Genomic DNA, 22,557 nt, shown 5'->3' on the forward strand with positions numbered 1-22,557 from the left:
ACTGTATGCTAACTATACCTCAATAAATCTCACTTAATATCAATAACATATAAGAAAGTAATAGACAATGAATAAAGGATACATAGAAATAACTACGAGATATATTGCTTCTAAACCTCACTGTTTTATGCTATCTTACCCCCCACCCAGTCTGTTACCCTGTCCTCTTGAGTGTGACTGAAACATTCCACTGAATGCAAACTTTTCTTCACCTGTCAACTACTCTAACACTGTATCTGCACTATTATAAACTACACCTGTTGATATAAACCTAAAAGCAACAAATGAACAGGACAAACAGAGACTCATGGCCACGGACAAAAGACTAGTGGTTACTAGAGAGTGGGGGCAGGGGGGCAGGGGGGTAGGGGGTGGTAGATGGGGTAAAAGGGGTCAAATATGTGGTGACAGAAAGAAATCTAACTACAGGCAGTGAATACACAATACTATATGTGTGTGTGTGTGTGTATACACACACATACATATATATATGTATGTGTATATGCACACACACACATACATTCACGCCTTACTGCTAAATTGTACACCTGAAATTTACAGGATGTCGTTAACCAATGCCACTATAACTTTTAAAAAAAAAACTGCATCTCTTAAAACTACTCCAAGTTACACTCATCAGGACACACTTCTTGCTCTTACTGCTGCCTACCAGGCACCCTTAAACACACACTTTTTTTAGATGCTTCTGCTAGAAAGCCCTTTCTAGTTTCTCAATTCATCAAACCACTACTCAGCCTTTGAAGTCCAAGTCAAGGATGGCTTCATGCCCCGTGTACCCACAGGACTTTGTCCCTATGCATATTTATCATGATTTCTTGTGCCTCTCTTCAGATTTCATGGTCTTTATGGAAAAGACAAATTTTATTCAGCTCCATATCTCTAGCAAATAGTTTTGTTCCACGCACACAGCAGATTCCAGGGCTCCACATAGCTTCAATCCAGTGCTTAATGTTGATTCTACTAGTAAGTGAATTAAATTTTAAAAAAGCCAATTCTGAGCACTAACTATGTACCAATGCCATGCTAAGCACATAACAGGTATTACCTCATTTAACCTTTAAAATACTCGGTTAGGTTCTATTATTATCTCCATTCTACCAGTGAAGAAACTGAGGCACAGAGAAGATAAGTAGCTTGTACAGGGCCATACGGCTGATAAGTGGTGCAACACGGATATGAAGCTATGCAATCTAGCTCCTCAATTCACACTCTTTACTACTATGATGCACCTTTTTTTAAATAATTCCATAAGTGAAAAACGTGTACACATATAGATAAATTAGAAGAGGCCATGAAAAAAATAACAGATCTAGGAAAGTACGAACATGGATAGGCTTTTAATTTACATGTCATTCTGTTATGATACTGCCTTTTAAATAATTAGAATATATATATATATATATATATGAACGGAAATACTAGAAGACATGAAGTAGAGAAAAACAGGACACATTTTCTCAAGCTTTACCCTCAATATTGATGTCACTGTGACAGTGTTTCACTTCATAAATTTACCTTTTGCAATATGGCATATAATGGAAATATTCTCAAATAAAGTCTTTTTCAAATGCTGCTTTATACATATAATTTTCAAAATTAAAGTGTTCACATTTGAAATAGTCATCATGCTATTTGACTTTTCAGGATTAGAACAGCCTGCTTAAAAAGATTTTTAAACCATTGCATATCAACCTGGTAACAGTCCCTGAGATAACTGGATACCTGCATTAAACCACACTTTTATTTGGCTCTCCAAAGAAAACGTGCACTGCAAGGCTCACAGCTTGCACATTAGGAAGTTTTGTCATTTGCAAATTTTCAACATCAGATTATATAGTCTGCTGTGAACTGCATGTTTTTGAATGTTAAGCCTGTGTATTAACTTGTAGTTTATTCAGGATTTCTTAGTTTATTCAGGATTTCTAGAGAAATTATGCAATTACTACAAAGCTTAAGGAATCAACACCAAGACCAAGTTCAAATGTAAGTCCGTGTTTATTAGCATAGAAAATATATACAAAATGTACTGTACAGTTTTTGTAAACATGCTTTCTTGTAACAGTAAAAACCAACCTTCCTAATAAATGTCATGCCTATTATTAACGACTACTACAATAACTGAGAAATAACATGACCTTAAGAACTCAAGCAAATAAATATTATTTCACCTATCTATCCCTAACATAACTCCTAACTGATGGGCTCAAAGTATATTTCCATCAGAACCTTACAGAGAAATTCCCAACAAGTCAATCTCTCTGTGGTCTAGGGCCCGCCCCACCACATTCTCCAGGAAGCTGGAAACATTCTAGGCTCAAACCATATGTCTCTCCCCAAACACTGGAATATAAGCTCTATGAGAAGAAGGATCTCTAATGATTTTATGTACTACTGCATTTCTACCACCCAGAACTGTAGGTAGCACATAGTAGGCACTCAGTACTTACTTGCTGAATCTAAGGAAGAATAATGTGGCAGCTCTGGAATTTGAAGCCAGGCTTTCCTAGTCCTGATGTCTACTATTCTTTTTTACACCAGACTTTAACAGAGAACATCCTGCTATCTGGTTGACTAATCTAAAAAAAAATGTCCTGCCAATAAATGAGCTGAAGAGGAGGAAAGGAGCATTTTAATAGGTATAGTCACAAGATCATGGTACCACCTACAGCTAGGCAGAATAACCAATTTAGACAAAAATCAGCAGTGATTAAAAGAAAAAAAAAAAAGATATTGCATGAAAACTCATTCAAAGATGGGTGATTAACCGTAACTATTTGCCAAAAGAGAAATGAAATGTTTTACCATAAGGTAAAATGTTTCAAGATACTGAAAAAAATTTTAAAAATCTTGATTCTATACTGGTTACCTACAAATATATATATTTTAGACATAAAATATAAACTTCACTTAACCATGCTAGGAAAAAAGTTTTGGTTAAAAAAGATATTTTATATAAGACATCTATGTTTTAAATCTGTTCTCTCTCATAATGTGAAAAAAAATTAGACAGCGTTGTGCTCCAGGATGGGAGAAAGTCACTGCTACCAAAGCCAGTTCTGGATCTAGAGGCTAATAGGTTTTACTTGTATTTTCTTTCCATGCAACCACCACACAAATAATATTAATACAACTAGAATGTTTCAGGAAGTAGCAAGACAGATGATGAAAAAGGCCTAGGGGTCAAATCACCAATTACTATGTGTCCTCACCACATTGCTATCTCTGAAAATAAATTAATGTACTATTTCTAAAGGCTGATACTGATGGAGAATAACATGTTAAGATAGTAATAAGATCCTTCTTACTTATTAAATATCTTCTTAAATGCTATAAGCATCTGCAAATATTGAACAGTATATCTTTTGAACTCAGGTGTGCATTAAGTAGCTTGCTCACCCACTGATCCTCACCTAAAGGCAGCTTTTTATTTCAGTCGGTAGGTCAATAGAACTGACATATCCTCCCTGTATTGTGGGGTGACAAAAACAAATCCTAGCAGGAGGTGAAAGCACAGAACGCAGTTACAGCTGTCCTTCCTTCCACCTCTATTAACGCGTTCCATCACGGAAATTCTGTGAGAGGAATTCTGTGAAGGAATAACAGTTTTCATGCAGTCTGTAAATCAAATGTGCAATACAATTTGAAACACCCTCCTAAAAATAGTTTCCCAAGTTTCAGAATTTAAACATCTTCATATTTTTTCACACTTCAGAAATATTTTTTCTTCGTACAAATCAATATAATTCATTTCCTTACTTCATTGTAACTCATTATATTTCAAAAGGTTTCTGATTTTATAGCAATTCTAACAATTCTATTCAGAAACAGGTCTCTCTAACACCAATTACAGATGATTTGGTTTCCTATTTCCAATATTTTTTCAAAATTTTCAGTTCTGTGGACTATTTTTTATATAAACAATTGATATATGTCATATAGCTGCTACAGAAAAAATGCTCTATAAAATGATGTTGACAAAGAATAATCTTAGAGTTATTAAAAATAATAATAATAATAATAATAATAATTGTTTTAGATAAAATTAAATTATAACTCTAAAACTTTGCTGATTCTACCTTTGGAAACTCTTTACAATACTTTAATTTTAAATTAAAATAAAAAGCCCTTGTGGGCATTGATGTGTGATGTATATTTCCTAAAAATCTGAAATTACTTCTATCTAATAATCAAGAATAGTTAAGCAAATTATGGTACATCCTTCAATAGAATATTAATAAAATTTTTTTAAAAATTTAAAAACCTCATGGAAAAATAAGAATATAAAATAGTTTGGAGATTATAATTAAGTAAAATATAAAAAGGTTAAAAGTATGACAGGAATAAGTAAGGTTATAATTATTGTGTTAAGGCAATGGAACTGAATTTTCTTTCTATTCACTTTAAAATGTGTTCTTGATTTAGCTTCAGTTATAAAGAAACAAAACAAAATAAATTTAAAGAATTTTAAAGGTAATAAAATGAGATTAGGTGACCGAACAAAAGAGGTGTTACATTAAATAGGGAAAAAATGTCTATCCCTGAAAATCATCTTCCACATTAACAGCACTGAGTGTCCTCCCTTATACTATCTTGAGAATCCTCTTGCACCCTAACATGTACTAAGCTCTTCACTACATACCATGGAGTTCAGGAAAATGTTACCATAATGCACACAGAGAAGAGCCTTTTGCCATTCTAAAGAAATTCTACTATTCTAGTAACTTAATTCCTTGAGATAAAATCTAAGATGAATCCCAAGGTTTTACCACATTCCATCTCTAAAACAGAATTCTAACTAGTTTCTTATTTTCCTGAAACAGCAGGATGTTTATGGAGAAAGTTAGTCTGACATGTAAAGATAACTTAGGAGTCCATATTCATTTCATTCCTGAAACCAAGAGAAATCAAAATGTAAACAGACAAAAGGCGAAAATAAACTAAAGCTCCCAAACATTCTGGTTTTGTTTGTTTAACACAAGAATGTTTGTTCAAAGATTATTAAATTTGCTAGTGGGGCAAGGACTTCACAGCAGAAAATAAGTTCATTACACTGAGAATACAGTATAAGAACCTGTCAATAATACATCAAATAAGGAAAAATCCAATAAATCTCAATCTAGGTTCCAATTATTCATATAATTTTTTTCTATGAACATATATTTTAATATTTTTTTTAAAAAACCAATAAAACTTTTTTAAAGATCATTACTTAGCACACTGAGTACAGCTTCAGTAAAATGTCAGAAAAGATGAAGCACCCACCATGTGATCAACTAACATTGACTGAATGCCAACTACCTTTGTGTACTTTGTGAATAGTGATGGCCACAAGAAATAAAAGAGATATTAAACAGTAATCTCCTAATTTCACAGAGCTAGCTGCCCAACAGGGAAAAAAGCACACCAAAAACATAAATACAAGGGAAGATTCTTTCATTCAATTAGTCACCCAACACTATAGAGTGCTACTGTATGCCAGACATTGTGAGACAGGCCTGAGAAAAACAGTGAAGGCTTTAAAAAAAAAGGACTGAAAATCTGTCATTGTGAAGCTAATAATTTAAATAGAGAGAGAGGTAGGCTCTATTCAAAAACACACTTAAGTTAACCCCAAAATCACAACTCTGTGAAATGCTAAAAGAGCAAATGACAGTAGGCTAAGAGGACCCAGAGACAGGTTGATTGAGAACTGCACAAAGTGGTCAAACAAGGCTTTATAGAATGGGCAATGTAGCCAAGACTTGTGGGGGTGGGGGAGGTGAGTATAAGGGAAGTGGGACATTCCAAAATTGGCATCTATGTATTGGAGGATGACAAGTAGTTCCGTGGGGTGACAAAATTATAATTACGTGGCAAGAGATGGTACTAAACAGGCAAAGACCATGTTATTATTAAGCAATTTAAAACTACATACGACGACTTTTTTTAATGAGAGAACCTAGAACTCGCTTTTGTGCTAAAGTGAAAAGGTTCTACAGACATGACAAAATTTCAGTGACAATAAGTAGGTTAAGGACAGCCATTATTGTAACATAGCTTGTAAACAACATAGAAGTAGAAAATAAAATGTGGAGTTATTACAGATTTTAATAACATAAGATTTTCTTTTTTCCCATCAGGTACAAGCTTACCCCTATGACGCTCAGTCCTTTAAGGTAGTCCTGACGAGGCTGGGCTTGAGGAACACATCCAGCTAGCACTATTTTCTTGTTCTCCTCTTGAGCTTTTCTAAAAGATTGAAGAGAAATGTGTTAATTCTTCTGCTCACAAGTGTGCCCATGGAAACTGATGTTAGTGCATGTACGTTCTCTAAAAAATAAGAAGCCCATCTAGCATGAAACTAGATTTTCTCACAGTTGGTTAAAGAAAACATATTAAAGTAAAACTTCTGAATTATGTGCCTATTTATCATACCATAGATGATACGGTATGGGAAGTATGCAAAGAATGATTAAATAAATGAATGAATAGCCAGAATATAAATGCTATTTAATAGCACCTGCGTTTCATTTCAATAACTTCTAAGAGTACTTTGGTACAGTTTTTCCACTTGGAATCTTGAAAAAACTTAACAAAATCAAAGAAATCTGACTTTTGTAGATTGCTTAAGATATCCAAGAGAACTACAGCCTACCTCTACTGCCTGGTTTAACTTTTTTATTAGTACCAAGCCTACCACTGTATACAAAGTTTTCTTGTAATACATGTGAAATACTTCATCAAATGAAAAAGTCCTTTTGTTTATGTTAACAATCTATCCAAGAAAGTAACATCTGGCTTCCTCAAGAAATGCACAGAATCACTGCCAAATATCCAAGAGAGTCCATGAGGTCACCAATAATTAAACCCAAATAAAATGCCTGCTTCCTATAACATGATTCGATTACTTGATTATTAAGCACAGCTAAGGTAGGATGTTGAGTGTTACCCTTGGCAAAAGAATATGGAAACCTGAATGCATAGGGAAGAGGCACAAAAAAATTAGGAAGGATGAAAAGGAGAAGAAGAAGGGGAAACGAAAAAGAAGGAGAGAAGGAGGAGGAAGGGAAGGAGGAGGGTAGGAGAAGGGGGAAGAAGAGGGAGAAGGAGTGGGGGTGAGAGGAGGGGGAAGAGGGACAGATGGTAAATACTTTAGGCTTTGTTGGCCACAGGTCTCTGTTGCAACTCTGCCACCTCAGAGCAAAGGCAGTCACACATAACAAATGAGTGCCCCTGAGTTCCAATAAAACTTCATTTACAAAAATAAGCAGGTCGGGTTGGCCCAAAGGCCAGAGTTTGCTGATCTCTTGCCTAAGAAAGCAAGGCAGTGAGCGACTAGCTATAGGGATAAGGTGGCTGAGAATTAAAACAAAAGAAATTAACATAGGACACACTAAACCTGAGGATCCACTAATACCCATCAAGTCTCTGGAAATGCAAGTCAGCTGGCTAGGAGTGAAGTCTGAGGTAGATTTTAGGAATGTGTTCCAAAGTGATAGCTGATAACAGTGGACGCAGTTGACTCTAAGGGTATGAAGAGAATCCCTCTCAGTACAGAGCTTTAAGTTTATTGAGAGATGTAGAAACATTTCCATAGGATGAAAATATTACTGGGGCAAACAAAAAAGGTGTAACATCACCACCAATAGCAATATTGTAACAATAATCATCATGGTTAGCATTTATACAGCACTTCCTCGAGGTAAGCATTAGGTAGTTAAGTAACACATTTGAAAATAGTATAGTCTATATGTAACAACCAAGGGAAAATGTCCTGGTGACAGTATAACATTAGAACGGGTCATGAAAAAGTCCAAGGATGATTTTAAGGGACTAAGCAGAATAGCAGAAAATTAAGAGGAAAAGTTTAAAATAGAGAATCTTGATTAAGTGATTACTTAAAATATTTCATCCTTTTATTGAATTTGGCTTTAAAATGAGAGGGTAGACCAGAACTATAATCCAAGCCAAAAATTATACCCCACTTACAGAATACTAATGCTATACTTTATATGTGACAAAACAGAAAATGTTTTAAGGCAATTTCTCAAAGAGTATTGAGTATTCTTGCTCTAAACATTCCTTTCTTTCATCCTACCTTTTCTGTTTAGTGAGCTTTGTTCAGGTTAATAAAAGTCTGAGAAAAATATCACTAGAAACGTACCCAGCACACATATATTTTTAAAAGCTTTATCTTTTAAAATATGAATGCTGATAAGAATAATACCTTAAGAAATTTTAAAATAGTACAAATTTCCATGTCTTCATTTTAGATAGCCTTGAAATATTAATTAGAATGAAAATTGAATGTAAATTCAATATAATCTTTCACATTTTCTTAAAACATTTTTATATTAAAATAGAAACATAGCTTTATCTAGAGCATTAACATGAGTAATAAAGAAACCTTTCCATCTTTTCTGCCAAGCACCAAATGCAAAAAAGAATTTGTACAGAACCTTAAAAATTCATAGCATCATAGGAAACAGATAAAGGTGGCTTAAGATTATTTCACAGATGAGAAGCTGAGATTGTGATGATCAAAGCCCAAAGTTCCAGACTTTGTGGAGTTTGCACTGGAGCTGGGATGAGTCCTGGAGATCATCTGGGGCCTTGAATATTATACTTTGGAACATAAATTAAACTTAAGTTTTGATCATGTAATAAACACTAGAGCAAACATTTCTTGATTAAAACGGCAGAGAATCTTACAGAGAATATACTGAATGTCTTCAAAGTAGAAACACAATTTAATATTTGACAGTTCTTGTTTTCCTGAGTCTTGTGAACAAAATAACAGTCTAAAAGAAAAGAAATAAATTCATCGATATATCAAGAAAAACACAGATAGCAGGTAAAGAAGAAATGTTGCTTCTTTCTCCATGTTCATTTCTTGTATTCCTTATATCTTTCCTATAAGTTGATGCTTAATCTATATAAAAATACTCATTATAATGCCCAAGTCTTCAACCAAAATTTTCTTTCATCAAAGTGTTTTTAAAAGAAGCTACAGGGGATACAAGTGACGGGGGATAGGGATGCAACCAAAAACATGGGGGATGGAAAGAAGCAGAAGTATCTCTTGTAATAATCAGAAAATGGGTAACTGGTGCTTGCATGCTGTGTAGAAACCAAGAAACACAGCAGGAAAGCATACGGTAAACCTAACTAGCCTCATGGCTTCAAAAGGAACCAAGTGCAGAGAATGGGAATGAGTCCTTGGGCTTAAAAGAAGATGGTTCCCTCTGAATCCTGCCAGGCTGGCTGCTAAAAGTAACTCTCCCTAGAATTCAGGAAATTAGCATTTCCCCCAGATTGGAGGGCAAAGGCAGAAGGTCGGGGGTGTGGGAATCCTTATAATTCTGGGAGGCTGGCTGCTGTTGACCATGGTCAGATGTGCCTTCATGAGAAACTGAATTGGTAAGGCTAGTTATCACAAGTTTGTCCCTGAATCCATTTAACTCTAGGTAAATCTACAGAATCAAGTTTCTGAACCTGCAAAACTAAAGCTCATATTCTGAAAAATACTGACAACACCTAGTTATGTCACCTAGAAAGCCAGCTTGTGTCTATTTCATATGTTTGCATTTCTCTAAAACTGAAACCCCAATTTTACACGACAATCCAGCATACATACTACCTAGTTTCTAAAGCCAGTGGCTTAAAAGTTGTATGAGAAGTACCAAAGGCCATAGGTTCATTCTTTGATTCAGAAATTCAGCATTAAGACATGTATGCAAGTTAACAGTCAATCTGTTAAAAGCGAGTCCATCCTTCCAGTTGTTCCTTTCAAAAATCTTGAAATTATCCTTAATATGTGTTGTTCATTTGCACTCAACCCATCATCAAATCCCTCTGACTGTACTTGGACATATGTCCAGGTTCCAACCACTTTTCATCACCTCCACGGCTACCACTCTGGTTTAAGCCACTAACATTTCTCCCTGCTTCCTTCTGCCTTTGTTCCCTTACCATTTAGTCTCAACAACAGTCAGAGTGATCTTTTTAAAATACAAATAAGAACACTGCACCCCACTCCTCAAAATCTTTTCATGGATCATTACCTCACAAGGATAAAAGTCAAAGTTCTTAAAGATAGCCAACAAGCCTGCATACTATCTGGGCCTTCCTCCCTTCATTCCTCCTTTCCAGTAGCTCCTGTAATTGCTACTATTTTCCTCACCTACTCTGCCCCAGCTACACAGACTTGTAAGTGTTCCTGGGAAATGCCATGCAGGCTCCCACATTAGGCCTTTGCACCTGCTGTTTCCACCACTGATACATTTTTGCCCAGGAGTCCACATGACTCACTTCCTATCATCTGCCGGTCTCTGCTCACATGTCATCTTCACACCCTGTTTTCCATCGTGACATCTCACAGCCACACCATCACTCCTTCTTCATACTACCTCTCTCCTTTCCTATACTATATAATTCTATTAGTTTTTAATAGTCTGCTCCCCACCTACCTCCGTTCCACCCCCCACATGCACACACTCTGAGCAAGACTTTTATGAAGACAGGGATTTTCATGTACTTTGGTTTGCAGAGGTATTACTAGACTTAGAACAAAACCTCAAATATTGGAGCCAAAGGGGCAGGGGGCACTACAAGTCCAACCATGAACTAATTACATGAATGAGGGCACAGGCATATAAAGGAATACCACACTCATCTGAGCAACATGGTAGTGAAGTGATTAAGGGAAAAGACTCTGGAGCCAGACTGACTGGCTTCAAATACTGGCTCTGCTATTTACTATGTAACTGCAGGTGGGTAACCTCACCTCTCTGTGCCTTTAGTGGCTGCCTCTGTAATACAAGTTCCTACCTCATGAAGTTGTTGTGAGAGTTAAATGTGTTAATAAACAAATGAGCTGGCATATAGTAAAGACTTTATACATGTTCACTATTATTTAAGAGAATTATGAAAATCTATAAGTACTGACATGAAGACATGTCCACAATATATAAGGTTATAAGAAAATACCACGTTACAGAACAGACATAAACTATGTCCCATTTTTATAAAGAAGGTGTCAAGAGGTACATAAACGGAATAAATTTTGAAAAGAAATATTCCAAATTATATATAACAACTACCTCTGTTGGATAAGGAATTAAGAAAATAAAGAAGACACTAAAAACACTGTTCTTAAAAGCTTACCGCCAAAATAGGGCACAAGAAAAGAATTCACCAGCAGCTGTGGTAAATCATCATCCCAGCACTGGGACTATCTATGATGATGTGTATGTCATACCCGTCCCTATATACTTTCCTAACTTGCTCTAGATAATCTCAAAGAGCTCCCCAACATTGGTAGAGCTCCTTATGGATAGAAAGGTTTTCCAATTAAACATATTTTACTCAAGTGGTCAATATTTTCTACAGCATCCCTTATAAGTGGTCATATGGCTTCTGCTTTATTTCCTTAGAAGCAGGGAATTCATTATTTCAAAATGTCCTATTTAATCACTGAATTTCTGTTTTGACCATGTGTTCTTATTACTAAACTCTACCTCAGCCAGTTTTAACTCATTCATGCAAATGTGCCTTCTTTTGCCTCCCAAAGCTTTATCCCTTACACTGGGTCTACATCTCAAAACATGTTTGGTCAAAAAAATACTTAACCATTCTAAAGAAAATGTTTCTAAACTATATGGCATGCTTACATTGCTTATCTGTACATATATATAATAAAAAAATAATGATTATACGTTATTATGTAATATAATGTGAACATATATATAAAGTGAATCTAATGGAATCTATAGTTAACTACCTTAGATAATCACAGCAGATATAGAATTTGACATCTGTAAGAGACATTCAAAATTTTCTAGCCCTGTCATTTCTTTTTATAAGAGGAAACTGAGGATCGGAAAAAATTCAATAGTTTGCCAGTGGTCAAGTGAAGACACAGTGCTGGCAGTTATCCATCACTGTCCTTTCCTTAGACGTAATGTCTTAAGCGGGAGCTTACCAAGATCCATAAGGCTGAGTGGCCCCATAATAAATAATCTCAATGAGCCATAATACTGATTCTTCTCACTCTTTTGTGCCAGCTATTACTTCTCAATATGTTATTTAAATTTTTAATTCGATCTACCACCACCATTTCTAACTGTTATACTATGAACCTATAAAAATTCCTGGAATGATGACAATCAAAAAGTTCATCTCATATATTATTTTCTCAAATTCATTTATAAAATATTTTGTACCTATTATGTATACAATATATACTTAGAGGCCTGTCAGATATCAAGAGGAATTTGTGCTTCAAGGAATATACATTAAGTTGAAAAAGCAAAAAACCAGTAGCCACCACACTCTTTATCAAGGCACCCACCAGTGAGAGGGAGAGCGATATACCCGAATACATACAATTATATAAAAATCATTCACATATAGTACTATACTAATATACTGTATATATTATAAAATATACCTTAATTTTTAATGAAATACTGCAAAATAAAATTAATGCCCAGAGTTATCATATAAAGGATTAGTAGAACCTTCTTTTCTCATCAAAAGGCACCAGAATATGACACCCCAAAATTTGCCACTTTGGCATAAGGATTATTTTGAGCCGGAGGCAATTCAGAAACAACAGACTCAGGAAAAAAGTTCTCTCTTTTCTTATCTGGCTAAAATCAAGACATAAATTTCTATTTGTAAAGTTACCTGTGTCTCCGATACCAGGAAGAGATCTATTCAAGAGACAACTTTTATCTGCATAACGAACCCTATTAACAGCCCATATTTACCATATCCGTCCTGGTCACCTTCCCACAATTTACCCATCCCTAAGAAACCCAAAACCCTTTTTCCTTTGTTTAAAGTCTTCTCCACTCTTTATTTTCTTTGTTAAATGGTATATGATCTCCAAACTCTAACCTCTTCCTCGAGTCACATTTCTACATGAACTCCCATGCTTACTAAAATCTGTTTTTTTCTTTTTCCTATTATCCATCTTTTATCAGTTAGATTTCTAGTCCCCAGTTGCTAAACCCAACAGGGTACATACAAAGGGTTTTCCTCCGTTCCTATATCATAAAGTTTAGGTGCAGTGGTATGTTTGTGTTACTTCTAGATCTAAGGCAAAGCAAGATGATTGAAAGTCAAACCACTGTACACAGGATATCTCACTATATTTAAAACTGCACTTAAGATTTGCAAAGCATGTAGCATTTGAATGAATCATTTCTTTCTTGCTAATCAGCTAAAGTAAAACAACCCTTCCTTAAAAGATTAACATAAAAAATAACTAAAATTATGATATGTATATTCCTATCATGGAGAATATCCTCATAAAATGAAAAACAAATCTGTAAATTAGTTCACCTCCCCTAAGATCAATATCCTGATACTCTGTTCAAAGCAAACACTTTAGAAAGTAACATCCTTCAACAACAAAAAAAGGAACTAAGAGAGCAAGAAAAGGAAACTCAAGAGTACATCAGTTTATCAGAAGACAATAAAGTGGCACTAAGAAGAGATGCTCTGATCAGCTGTTACATTTATCTACTCAACCAGCCAATTTGCACATCTCATTGTACTTGAATTATCACATTCATCAAGAAACACTAAAATTAAATTATAACACAAATCTGTTATACTTTGATGAAGAAATGAGGAACACGTACAGTTCTGGATCCAACTAAAAAATGAATTAAAGGAATAATAATTCTAAAGAGAAATCCGTACTTTGGCTCCATCCTGAATAAAATTTGAGCCGGAGTACTCTTAGATTGCAACATGGTTTCTGGTGGAAGACTCAGACAAATCCAGAATTTAGAATTAGCTATATAGTCTGAATGAAAAGTTATTTTTAAAAATGCATTTATAATAGGTTTCGCAACAAAATTTTCAAGTTTTTTACATCTTTTTCAAAGTCGCTTTTCCAAAGAGACATTAGTTTATATAAAAGCTGATCTCCTGGAGGGGTAACAAAATAAACACTTTGTCATTTAAAAAATTACAATAGTCTACAGCCCTGCTATCCTGAACAAGCCCGATCCCGTGTGATCTCAGAAGCTAAGCAGGGTAGGGCCTGGTTAGTACTTGGATGGGAGACCACCTAGGAAGGCCAGGTGCTGTAGGCGTGAAAAATAAAAAAATAAGGGATTGTAAACTGACGAGGTCCTTGCAATCTGTAGGTCAACCAAGGGTTGCCTCGCCTTAAAAAATAAATAAATAAATTACAATAGAAGTAGCCAAGCAAGAGACTCTTGCACCTGGAAAAGGTAAGATTCTGCAAGAGTGGTCTCCTTGGCTAATTTACATAATCATGGAATCCCTACCTACAGGAGAGAGGCAACAGAAGAGACTAACTTCCTTCAAAGCTGCCTTAACTGGGCTTCGGCAACTTCTAACTCCTACAGGATCAAGATGTTTCACCTAAGGAGCAAGAAGCAGAGAATACCAGTATTTTAAGGCAGCATAAAAAACTCATATTTAACATACTCTTGTTGAACTCGCTAATTCAAAATGAATCACTATCCCAAATTATCTGTTCTTATAGCATTAACTCACAGTACTACAGTTTTTTCAAATATCTCTTCCTTACAAGAAGTTAAGTTCCTTGAGGGCAATGCCGAAATATGATTCATTTTGTAAACTGAAATCAATTTAGACTATAATAAACAATAAAAAATAATTTATTTGAGCAAAAGGAGGTGCAGGCCAGGAGATAGAGATTTAGGTAGCAGCCTAAATTGTATGTGCTTAGACGAAGGGAGAGTTAAGTTCCCATCCAGGTTCCCAATTAGGTCCATTTTATATACGTGAAGTATCCAAATTTATCACTTCTCACTGGCGCGAAATTCACAGTCCTAACTGATCAGTATCATGAATCATGATTGATAGTTATGGACCAGTTCTGATTGGATGGAGAAGGCCTTAGTCCAAGGATTAAAAGACAAAACCAGGAACTCCCTCATAATAGTTAACTCAGCCAGTTTAAATGAGCATGGCACAGCATGGGAAGCCAACAGTTCAGCCTGAGGTTCTTCCTGGTATACAGAGTATGTGAGAAGCCCCCTGTCAGCAAATGACCATGAGGCTCTTATTATTTATAAAATTTGGGCCCTCAGTTGACCATGGGAAGTCCATCTCAGCAGATAAATTCCTTCTCAGGGTTCACATCAAATGAATCTTTCTTCTGTGGATCTACAAACTTTACATACCTCAGAGTACATTTTTGAAAAACCTCTTGCAATTTAAAAAATGAAAGAAAATCCAATACCAGGATATAATACTGGAATCAATCATTAACTAAAGTTGTGATTAACAGTCATGTTTATGTCTCTTAAAATTTAATAAAGCCACCATTAAACAGGAATCTATCTTGTTCACCATCAGAATTACAGATAATCCCATCAGAGGAGCTGCATTTGATTGGTGCATTTGAATTTTATGGTAAACCTTCAAAAGATTTTCACTCTCACAAATCAAATAGGAATTACTAATCATAGTCCTATGAATTATTTTTTAAGTGTTTAAACAATATGATTGTCCCCTCGACTCTCCATCATCACCTACAATGGTCTTTCTTAAAAATTCAAAAATCTAGTTCCAGAAAAGTAAGAGAACTATTAGCTATAATTAATCTGACCTCAGATCAAAAAGGTATTTATCACAAATGCAACTTTTAACTTCATAAAAGGAAAAATCTTTTTTTACAACAGCAGCCAACATAACTGGTCGAAGACAAATCTTGGAACCACTGTTCACTCTTAGTTCCAGAAAGCAAAGCAATTTCAGTGAAACAGACCCTGTCCTCTATTCTTGTGTGAAAATGCTTTAATACCAACATAAATGGACAAAATAGAATCCATTAGCGTGTGGAGGGGGACTGTCAAGCTTCTATTGTTTGCCATGCCAGCCAAAAGACAAACTTCATTACACTAACATCACCCACACTAACATCAATTCAAGTTATCAACTGAAATAACCAAGACAACGACACCATTTAGCAACATGACTTAAACAAACCAAAGTAAATCACAGTACATTAAAAAAAAAAAGAGGATGTCTTCGTTATTACCATTGACTACTATGAAGAAGAAACTAAAGCTCAGCAGAGTCACATGGAAAGGGCCTATGGTCTCCCTCTGAGCCACATGCAAATAACTAGAGTCAAAGCACCTAAATAGCACATTTACACGTGACATACAGAAAAAGGAAACCAAATGATCATCTCAACGGAAGGAGAAAAAGCATTTGACAAAATTCGACATCACATCAAGAAAAATTCTAAGAAAACTAAAATTTGAGAATTACTTCAAACTGATAAAGAAATATATGGTAAACCTACAGGTAGCAAACATCAAGTTTTCTCCCCAAAATGAGAAACAAGGGAAGGATGCCCATTCTCATCACTTTTATTCAATATTGTACTAGAGGCCCTACCTAGTACAATAAAAAAAAAAAAGCATACAATTGGCAGAAAAAGGAATTAAAAAGGTTTCTTCACACATGAAATGATCGCGTATAAAATTCTGAAGGAATTTAATACAAAGCTAGAAGCACTAAACAGTTCAGCAAGACCACAATAGTTGAGAGAAAATGACAAATACTGAAGGTACACAGACAACCCATCATATGAATAAGAGGGGTTCCTGAAGAAAAAGAAACCCTAAAGCAAAGAATACTAAAACTACAATTCAAGAAAACTGCCATAAAATTTTTTAAATATTTGACTATATATTGAAAGATCACTATGTATGATTATTGCCCCAGAACAACCAACACTAAGACACATTCTAATAAAATCATTCAACTCTGAGGAAAAAGGAAAAATTCCTTTGATCATCTAGACAAAAAGAGCACATGACTTGTAACAGGGAAAAAAATTATGCTGTCACCAGACTTTGAAAGCAACATTCTCTGCAAGAAAGAAAACGTGACCCAAAGATTTTATATCCCCCCAAATTGACTTTAAGTACAAAGAGCACTAACTGCTAACATGCCACAACTAATGGGCTGTTGTTTCCAGGAGCTCTTCCTAAGGAACTTAGTAAGCATGAGTTTCAACACCAAAAATAACTGGAAGGTTATTTACGTAAAGTCTAGTGTGCAGCAGTCAATATATAGTTATTTATGGAATGAATACTAAATAAAGGTTAAGTACGTAATGGCTCTATGATTTGGCAATGTAAATAGAACTCCCATTAAAAATATTTGGGAGGAAAACGAGAACAACATTTGCAAAACAAATATTTATTTTTCAGTAATCATGATTGGTGGTATATGTACATGCATTACTATTATTCTGAAACTATTGTAGGTGTAAAGTGGGATAAAGTTAAGGAGGACTATGGGATAATTCTAATGCTATCACCCCCTGTGTTCTTGAAAACTAAGAATCCTGATAAAGGAGACACAGATATACTACATGAGATTAAGTTAAAAACCTTTTAGTCCTGAATGAAAATTGGAAATATCGATATGAACTCATACAGTATTTCCGCTTAATATTTGTGTGTGAGAGTGTGTATGTGCATGTCCACCAAAAAGACTGGAAAGGCCTAGAATCAATAACTAACGCAGAAGCAAAGCACCCCGATGTAGACATGAAATGCTACTTCCTTTCAAAGAAAGCAAAACTTGTTAGAAGTTGGCTGACTCCAAGTCTGGGACAGAAAATGTACAAGATGACCTTGGAACATCTTATCATACCACCCGAGAGCAAGAAAGCTATCAAAGAATACCAGGATCATCTCAAAAGAACTCAAGCCAACCTGAAGAGGTTCACAATAGTCAGACACAGGGCAATCTGAACTTGGATAAGAACTGCAATTGACGGAAGCCCAAGCAAATTTAAATTCTAATCTGATTTTTTAAAAAGAGGTTAACAGTCACCTTCTGACAGAAAAATATGTCATTATCTTAGGAACTGGGTAAATAATTTAGAATTTATCCTGCCTGCCTCTATAAACTCTACCAATGAGTAAATAACAGATGAACAGAAATATCTACTTATAAAATTTTTACAGATAATTTATGACAATAATAAAATAGAATACCACCATTTTCCAAACCCTACAGAAGTAATTAATCTGGGTATTAAACATCATGGCCATTAGCATCAAGAAACATGAAACGAGCACATATTTTGAGGTATCTGAGATCAGTGCAGGCTAGGACAGGGGTTTCCAGAGAGAGTAAGCAACATTTTATTTCTTGAACTGAGTGGTAGTTACAAGGGTGTCTGACTTAAAATAATCCACTAACCTATATATTTTTCTGGGATTTTTAATTTTTTATTGTAATATACAATATAAAATATCTTAATAAAAAATACTATAGAACTAAATAACCAGAGATTTCCCAGTAAACAAAAAGGGGAATAGAAGTAAAACTGTGGTAGCCATCTCTAAAGTCTTTTGAAACCTCCTTATATATCTCAGAACCCACAAGAAAGTGGTTTTAACCCATGGATATAAACAGGATGTCACAGTTAGCTGGAAGAACCTCAACGTATGTTTATAGAAACAAAACTGTATTGTATTCTGACCATCCTGTCAGAGGTAACTGGAACAACACTAAAAAGAATAATTAAGAATTATTGTAGAGATTTCAAAAAAGGCCCCACAAAAGAGCTTGTTTATTTTCTATGTCTTATGGTAATTAATTCACGTCTATACCATTCAAAGGACTGACTGGAAAATTAAAAGCATGAAGAGTGCACAGAACACATCTGTTGCTCTCCTTCTGTACTATGTACGGGCAACTTCCCTAGTTATTTCTGAGAACACAACTGTATTTAAAAGGCAGGATGGTTCAAGAAGGAAAACCCTATATTGATTGTCCAGAGAGCTGAAGTTAGGTCCCAGCAGTGCCATGAATTGACAGTAAGGCAATCCTTCCTATCCAAGCCTTAATTTTCTCACATACACATGAACATTGTTAAACAAGATGAATTCTGGGATTTATTCTAGCACTAAAAATCTATAATTGTGATAAAAAATATTTGCCCCCAAAAGTAGCACTTGCTGCCACAATCTAACAAAGTTAAGAAGAAATTTTACAGTAGCGAATGACATCATTAGAAATATTTTCTTTTCCAAATAGGTTTTTTAATTAGAAAAATAAAAAACTTCTTTGAAAACTCCCCCAAAAGGCTGCAATTTACGTTTAATTTTTTTCACTCAGCTGAAACAAGAAACTATTGTCAGTAAATTTAAAATTAGCAAATGGACATATAAGAAAAAAATCATTTTTCATATTTTCAATTCTGGTTCATTCTTTCATATATCCATTTATAAAACTGATAAGAGGGAAAGCTTCTGGTTTTAAAAAGTGAGAATAAAAAAATAATAGAAAACGGGCAATAAATTCAGCTTCCCTTCTTTCACCTCTAGTTTTAATTGTTCAAATTTCAACCCTACTTATCAAAATCCTGAATACCTAAGTCACTGTATTAAGCCTCTAAGAGAAAAATAATAACAACAATAAAACAAGAAATGAATGTTGCTGTAAGATGAAAGTTGGGAGTCTAAGGAGTAGTCCTGTACAATTGTCCAAGTCTTCTAAAAAGTAACAAAATTATCATCACAACAATAGGATTTTGCTTTTTATACTGCTCTAGTTTTTTCCAGAGCAAAAAACTAAGGATTGCTTCTCCAATCCTTAGGAAGAGTTAAAGGTAGGATTCTTACTTTACAAATGAGGATAATACAGTTCAGAGAAGTGAGCTGCAAAATGGAATACAACTATGAGATGAATTAACGTTGATTTCTACTACTTAAAGCAAAAAGGGGTACCTGGAGTACCACTCTCACTGCCCCCCTCCACAAAAAACAAACAAACAAACAAAAATAAAAACAGAATATATGTAGGAGATCTGTACCTGCTAAAGAAGAATGAGACCTCGCCTTAAAATGTGAACAAAAATTTAAAAATTCTCAACTCGGGTTACGCTCAGTTGAGCGGTAGGCCATTAAAGTTGCACAATTTGAAACGTTTCACTCCACAAGGAATGAGTGTTCAACTACTCTCAGGTACTACAAGCAACTGGATGCTGCAGAACAGGTGATGAGGACACTGAACCAAGTAAAACAATCCTCGCTATCAGGGCAATTTAAAAATAAGAGAACAAGAATAAGAAAGCCAAAAACATAAGATTTCTAAATTTCAAATCCCCATACTTAAATGGGGGAAAGACTCTCACTTAGGCCATACAAGGCTCAGTGAAATGCAACTCTTTATGTATTTATGTTTACGTAAAATACATTTGGGCATAGATTACTAACCACCATGACAACAACAACAAAAACCAAGAGCTATGGGAAAAATGTATTTCTTAAGTATTACTTAGAAAATAAATATTTTATATTGCTCTAACATGGCCTCTCCCCATTAAGGTTCTGAGCAGATTATCTTGCTTCTTATCCCGCCAAGAGAACCACTGTTTCTTTCGACCACCCTATCTATCAAACTACCTGCTCTGAATCAGCATGGAGTCACGCACTGTTTATAGATGAACCACATACATGACAGCAGTCCCATAAGATTATAATGGTGATACTAGTGTAAACAGACCTGCTGCACTACCAGTTGTATAAAAAACTATAGCACGATATACTTAAATACAGTAAATAATACTGTTACTGGTTTATGTACTTACTATACTATACTTTTAATCATTATTTTCGTGTATTCTGCTTGTTTTTAAAAAGTTTGCTGTAAAACAGTATACTGTGTTATGCAAGCAGCAGCCTCATACCTCTCTCGTGTTTTACCTCTCTTAGGTGCATAATTTTCTCGTGTTTGATTTAATCTCATGTTGTTTTGTACTGTAGCATGTTGTACAGGTTTGTAGCCAAGGAGCAATAGGCTATACCACACACCCTAGGTGTGCAGTCACCTCTACTATCTGGGTTTGTTTAAGCGCACTCAATGATGTTCGCACAATGACAAAATCGCCTAAGAATGCATTTCTCAAAATGTATCCCCTTGTTAAGTGGCACATGACTGCACTTGTCTTCTCACCTTACCCCCATGTAAATCCAATGTTTCTGTTGGTGTGCTTGCATCCCAGCCCCTCTTGCATACTCTTCCCTGGTAATTACTCTTTGTAATTACCCTCTTTCCCTCTACAAAGCAATGTTTAGCCCTATAATGAATCATATCTAACAGCAGACAAATATGCAGTGGCATTCCATCTTAGAAACACGAAAACTCACTTTTGACTCTACACTTTCCCCCATTCAGCTCTAGCTCCATTTCTGCTTCCCTTTATAACAAACCTTCTTTAAAATGCAATCTGTACTCTGTCTCACATCCTTGCCTCATTGTTTTAAATCCACTCAAATCAGTCTTATATCCCCACCTCTCCACTGAAACTGCTCATCAAGAACAACCACGAGCATTCTTGTGACAAATGCAGTGAATCAATTCTCAGTCTACATCTGTCTCAATCTCTCAGCAGCACTTACACAGCTGATCACTCCCTCTTTTTGAAATACATCCTTCACTTGGCTTAAGACAAAACACTCTCACGGTTTTCTTGTACCTTGATTGAGCCTCCTCTGCTGGCTGGCTCCTATTCTTTGGTCTTCTCCTTCTCTGTATGCCCTAATTCTCTAGGTGATCTTCTTCAGTCTCGTGGCTTTAAATAGCAGGATGATGATTCCCAAATTTATGTCTCAAGCCCAAACTTCATATATACAATATATCAAGACAGCTATCCAGCAAGCATCTCAAATTAAACATAATCCAAACAGAAATCTTGATTTCCTAGTCCCATACCCACCTCATGTAAAAATTCCTCTATTCTTTCTCATCTCAGACAAATGGTACAAACATATGCCTGATACTTAACCCATTCTCTAACCATGCCCCCCAAAAAACTAGGACTTACCCTTGATTACCATCATTTTCTCATATTCTACATTCACTCTTTCAACAAAGGCTACTGACTCTACCTTTGAAACACCCAAACCCTTCTCCTCTTCTCCACTGCTACCACACTTATTCAAGCCACAGTTCTCTCTCGTTTGTACATCTGTCCACCAGCATGATAATTTTATGAGATTGTTTCCGGCTCTTCACAAAGTTTTGCTATGGCACAAATGTCACCTTTTTCAAAAGGCTTTCCCTGACCATTCTATGTAACATAGGCCTCCCTTCACTCTACTATCCCTATTATTTTATGTCTGCCTTAGATTCTTATCATCAAGCCGACCAAAATCTGAAATATGGTATTTATTTATTTCCTATCTCCCTATCTACAAGGCTAAGAAATGCTCTTGACCATCATACTACCCACATAGCCAGAATAGTGCCTAGCTTACTGCAGATGCTAAGTAAATATCTGTCAAAACACTGAAATTCTATCCAAATGTCCTATCATATGATTTATACACTAATATTCTCTCACTTTCTCATTCCTCTTCTCATGTAAGTTAAAAGGAAAAAAAAAAAACTAAAATTATGAATGGAATAGTAAAATAAACCCATATCACAAACAGTGAAATAAATCTACATTGAAATGGTAAAAATTCTACATTATCTCCAATTTTTCAATATGAAGTTTCTTTTAGT

The 22,557-nt window shown here is 35.2% G+C and overlaps 1 protein-coding gene and 1 pseudogene across 3 annotated transcripts in view; one reads left to right on the top strand and one right to left on the bottom strand.

The window, feature by feature from the left end:
• The window catches only part of CDKAL1 (CDK5 regulatory subunit associated protein 1 like 1), a 626,461-nt gene that overhangs the window by 473,326 nt on the left and 130,578 nt on the right, over positions 1 to 22,557 (bottom strand). For all 3 annotated transcript variants that reach the window (XM_036229008.1, XM_036229005.1, XM_036229004.1), the window contains exon 6: positions 6,153 to 6,249. In XM_036229008.1, coding sequence (XP_036084901.1) covers positions 6,153 to 6,249 — 97 coding nt within the window. The remainder of the gene's footprint in view (positions 1 to 6,152; positions 6,250 to 22,557) is intronic.
• On the top strand, positions 13,993 to 14,111 carry LOC118606444 (annotated as a pseudogene).

This window comes from Rousettus aegyptiacus, unplaced genomic scaffold, assembly GCF_014176215.1.
Source record: "Rousettus aegyptiacus isolate mRouAeg1 unplaced genomic scaffold, mRouAeg1.p scaffold_m13_p_1, whole genome shotgun sequence".
Lineage (NCBI taxonomy): Eukaryota > Metazoa > Chordata > Mammalia > Chiroptera > Pteropodidae > Rousettus > Rousettus aegyptiacus.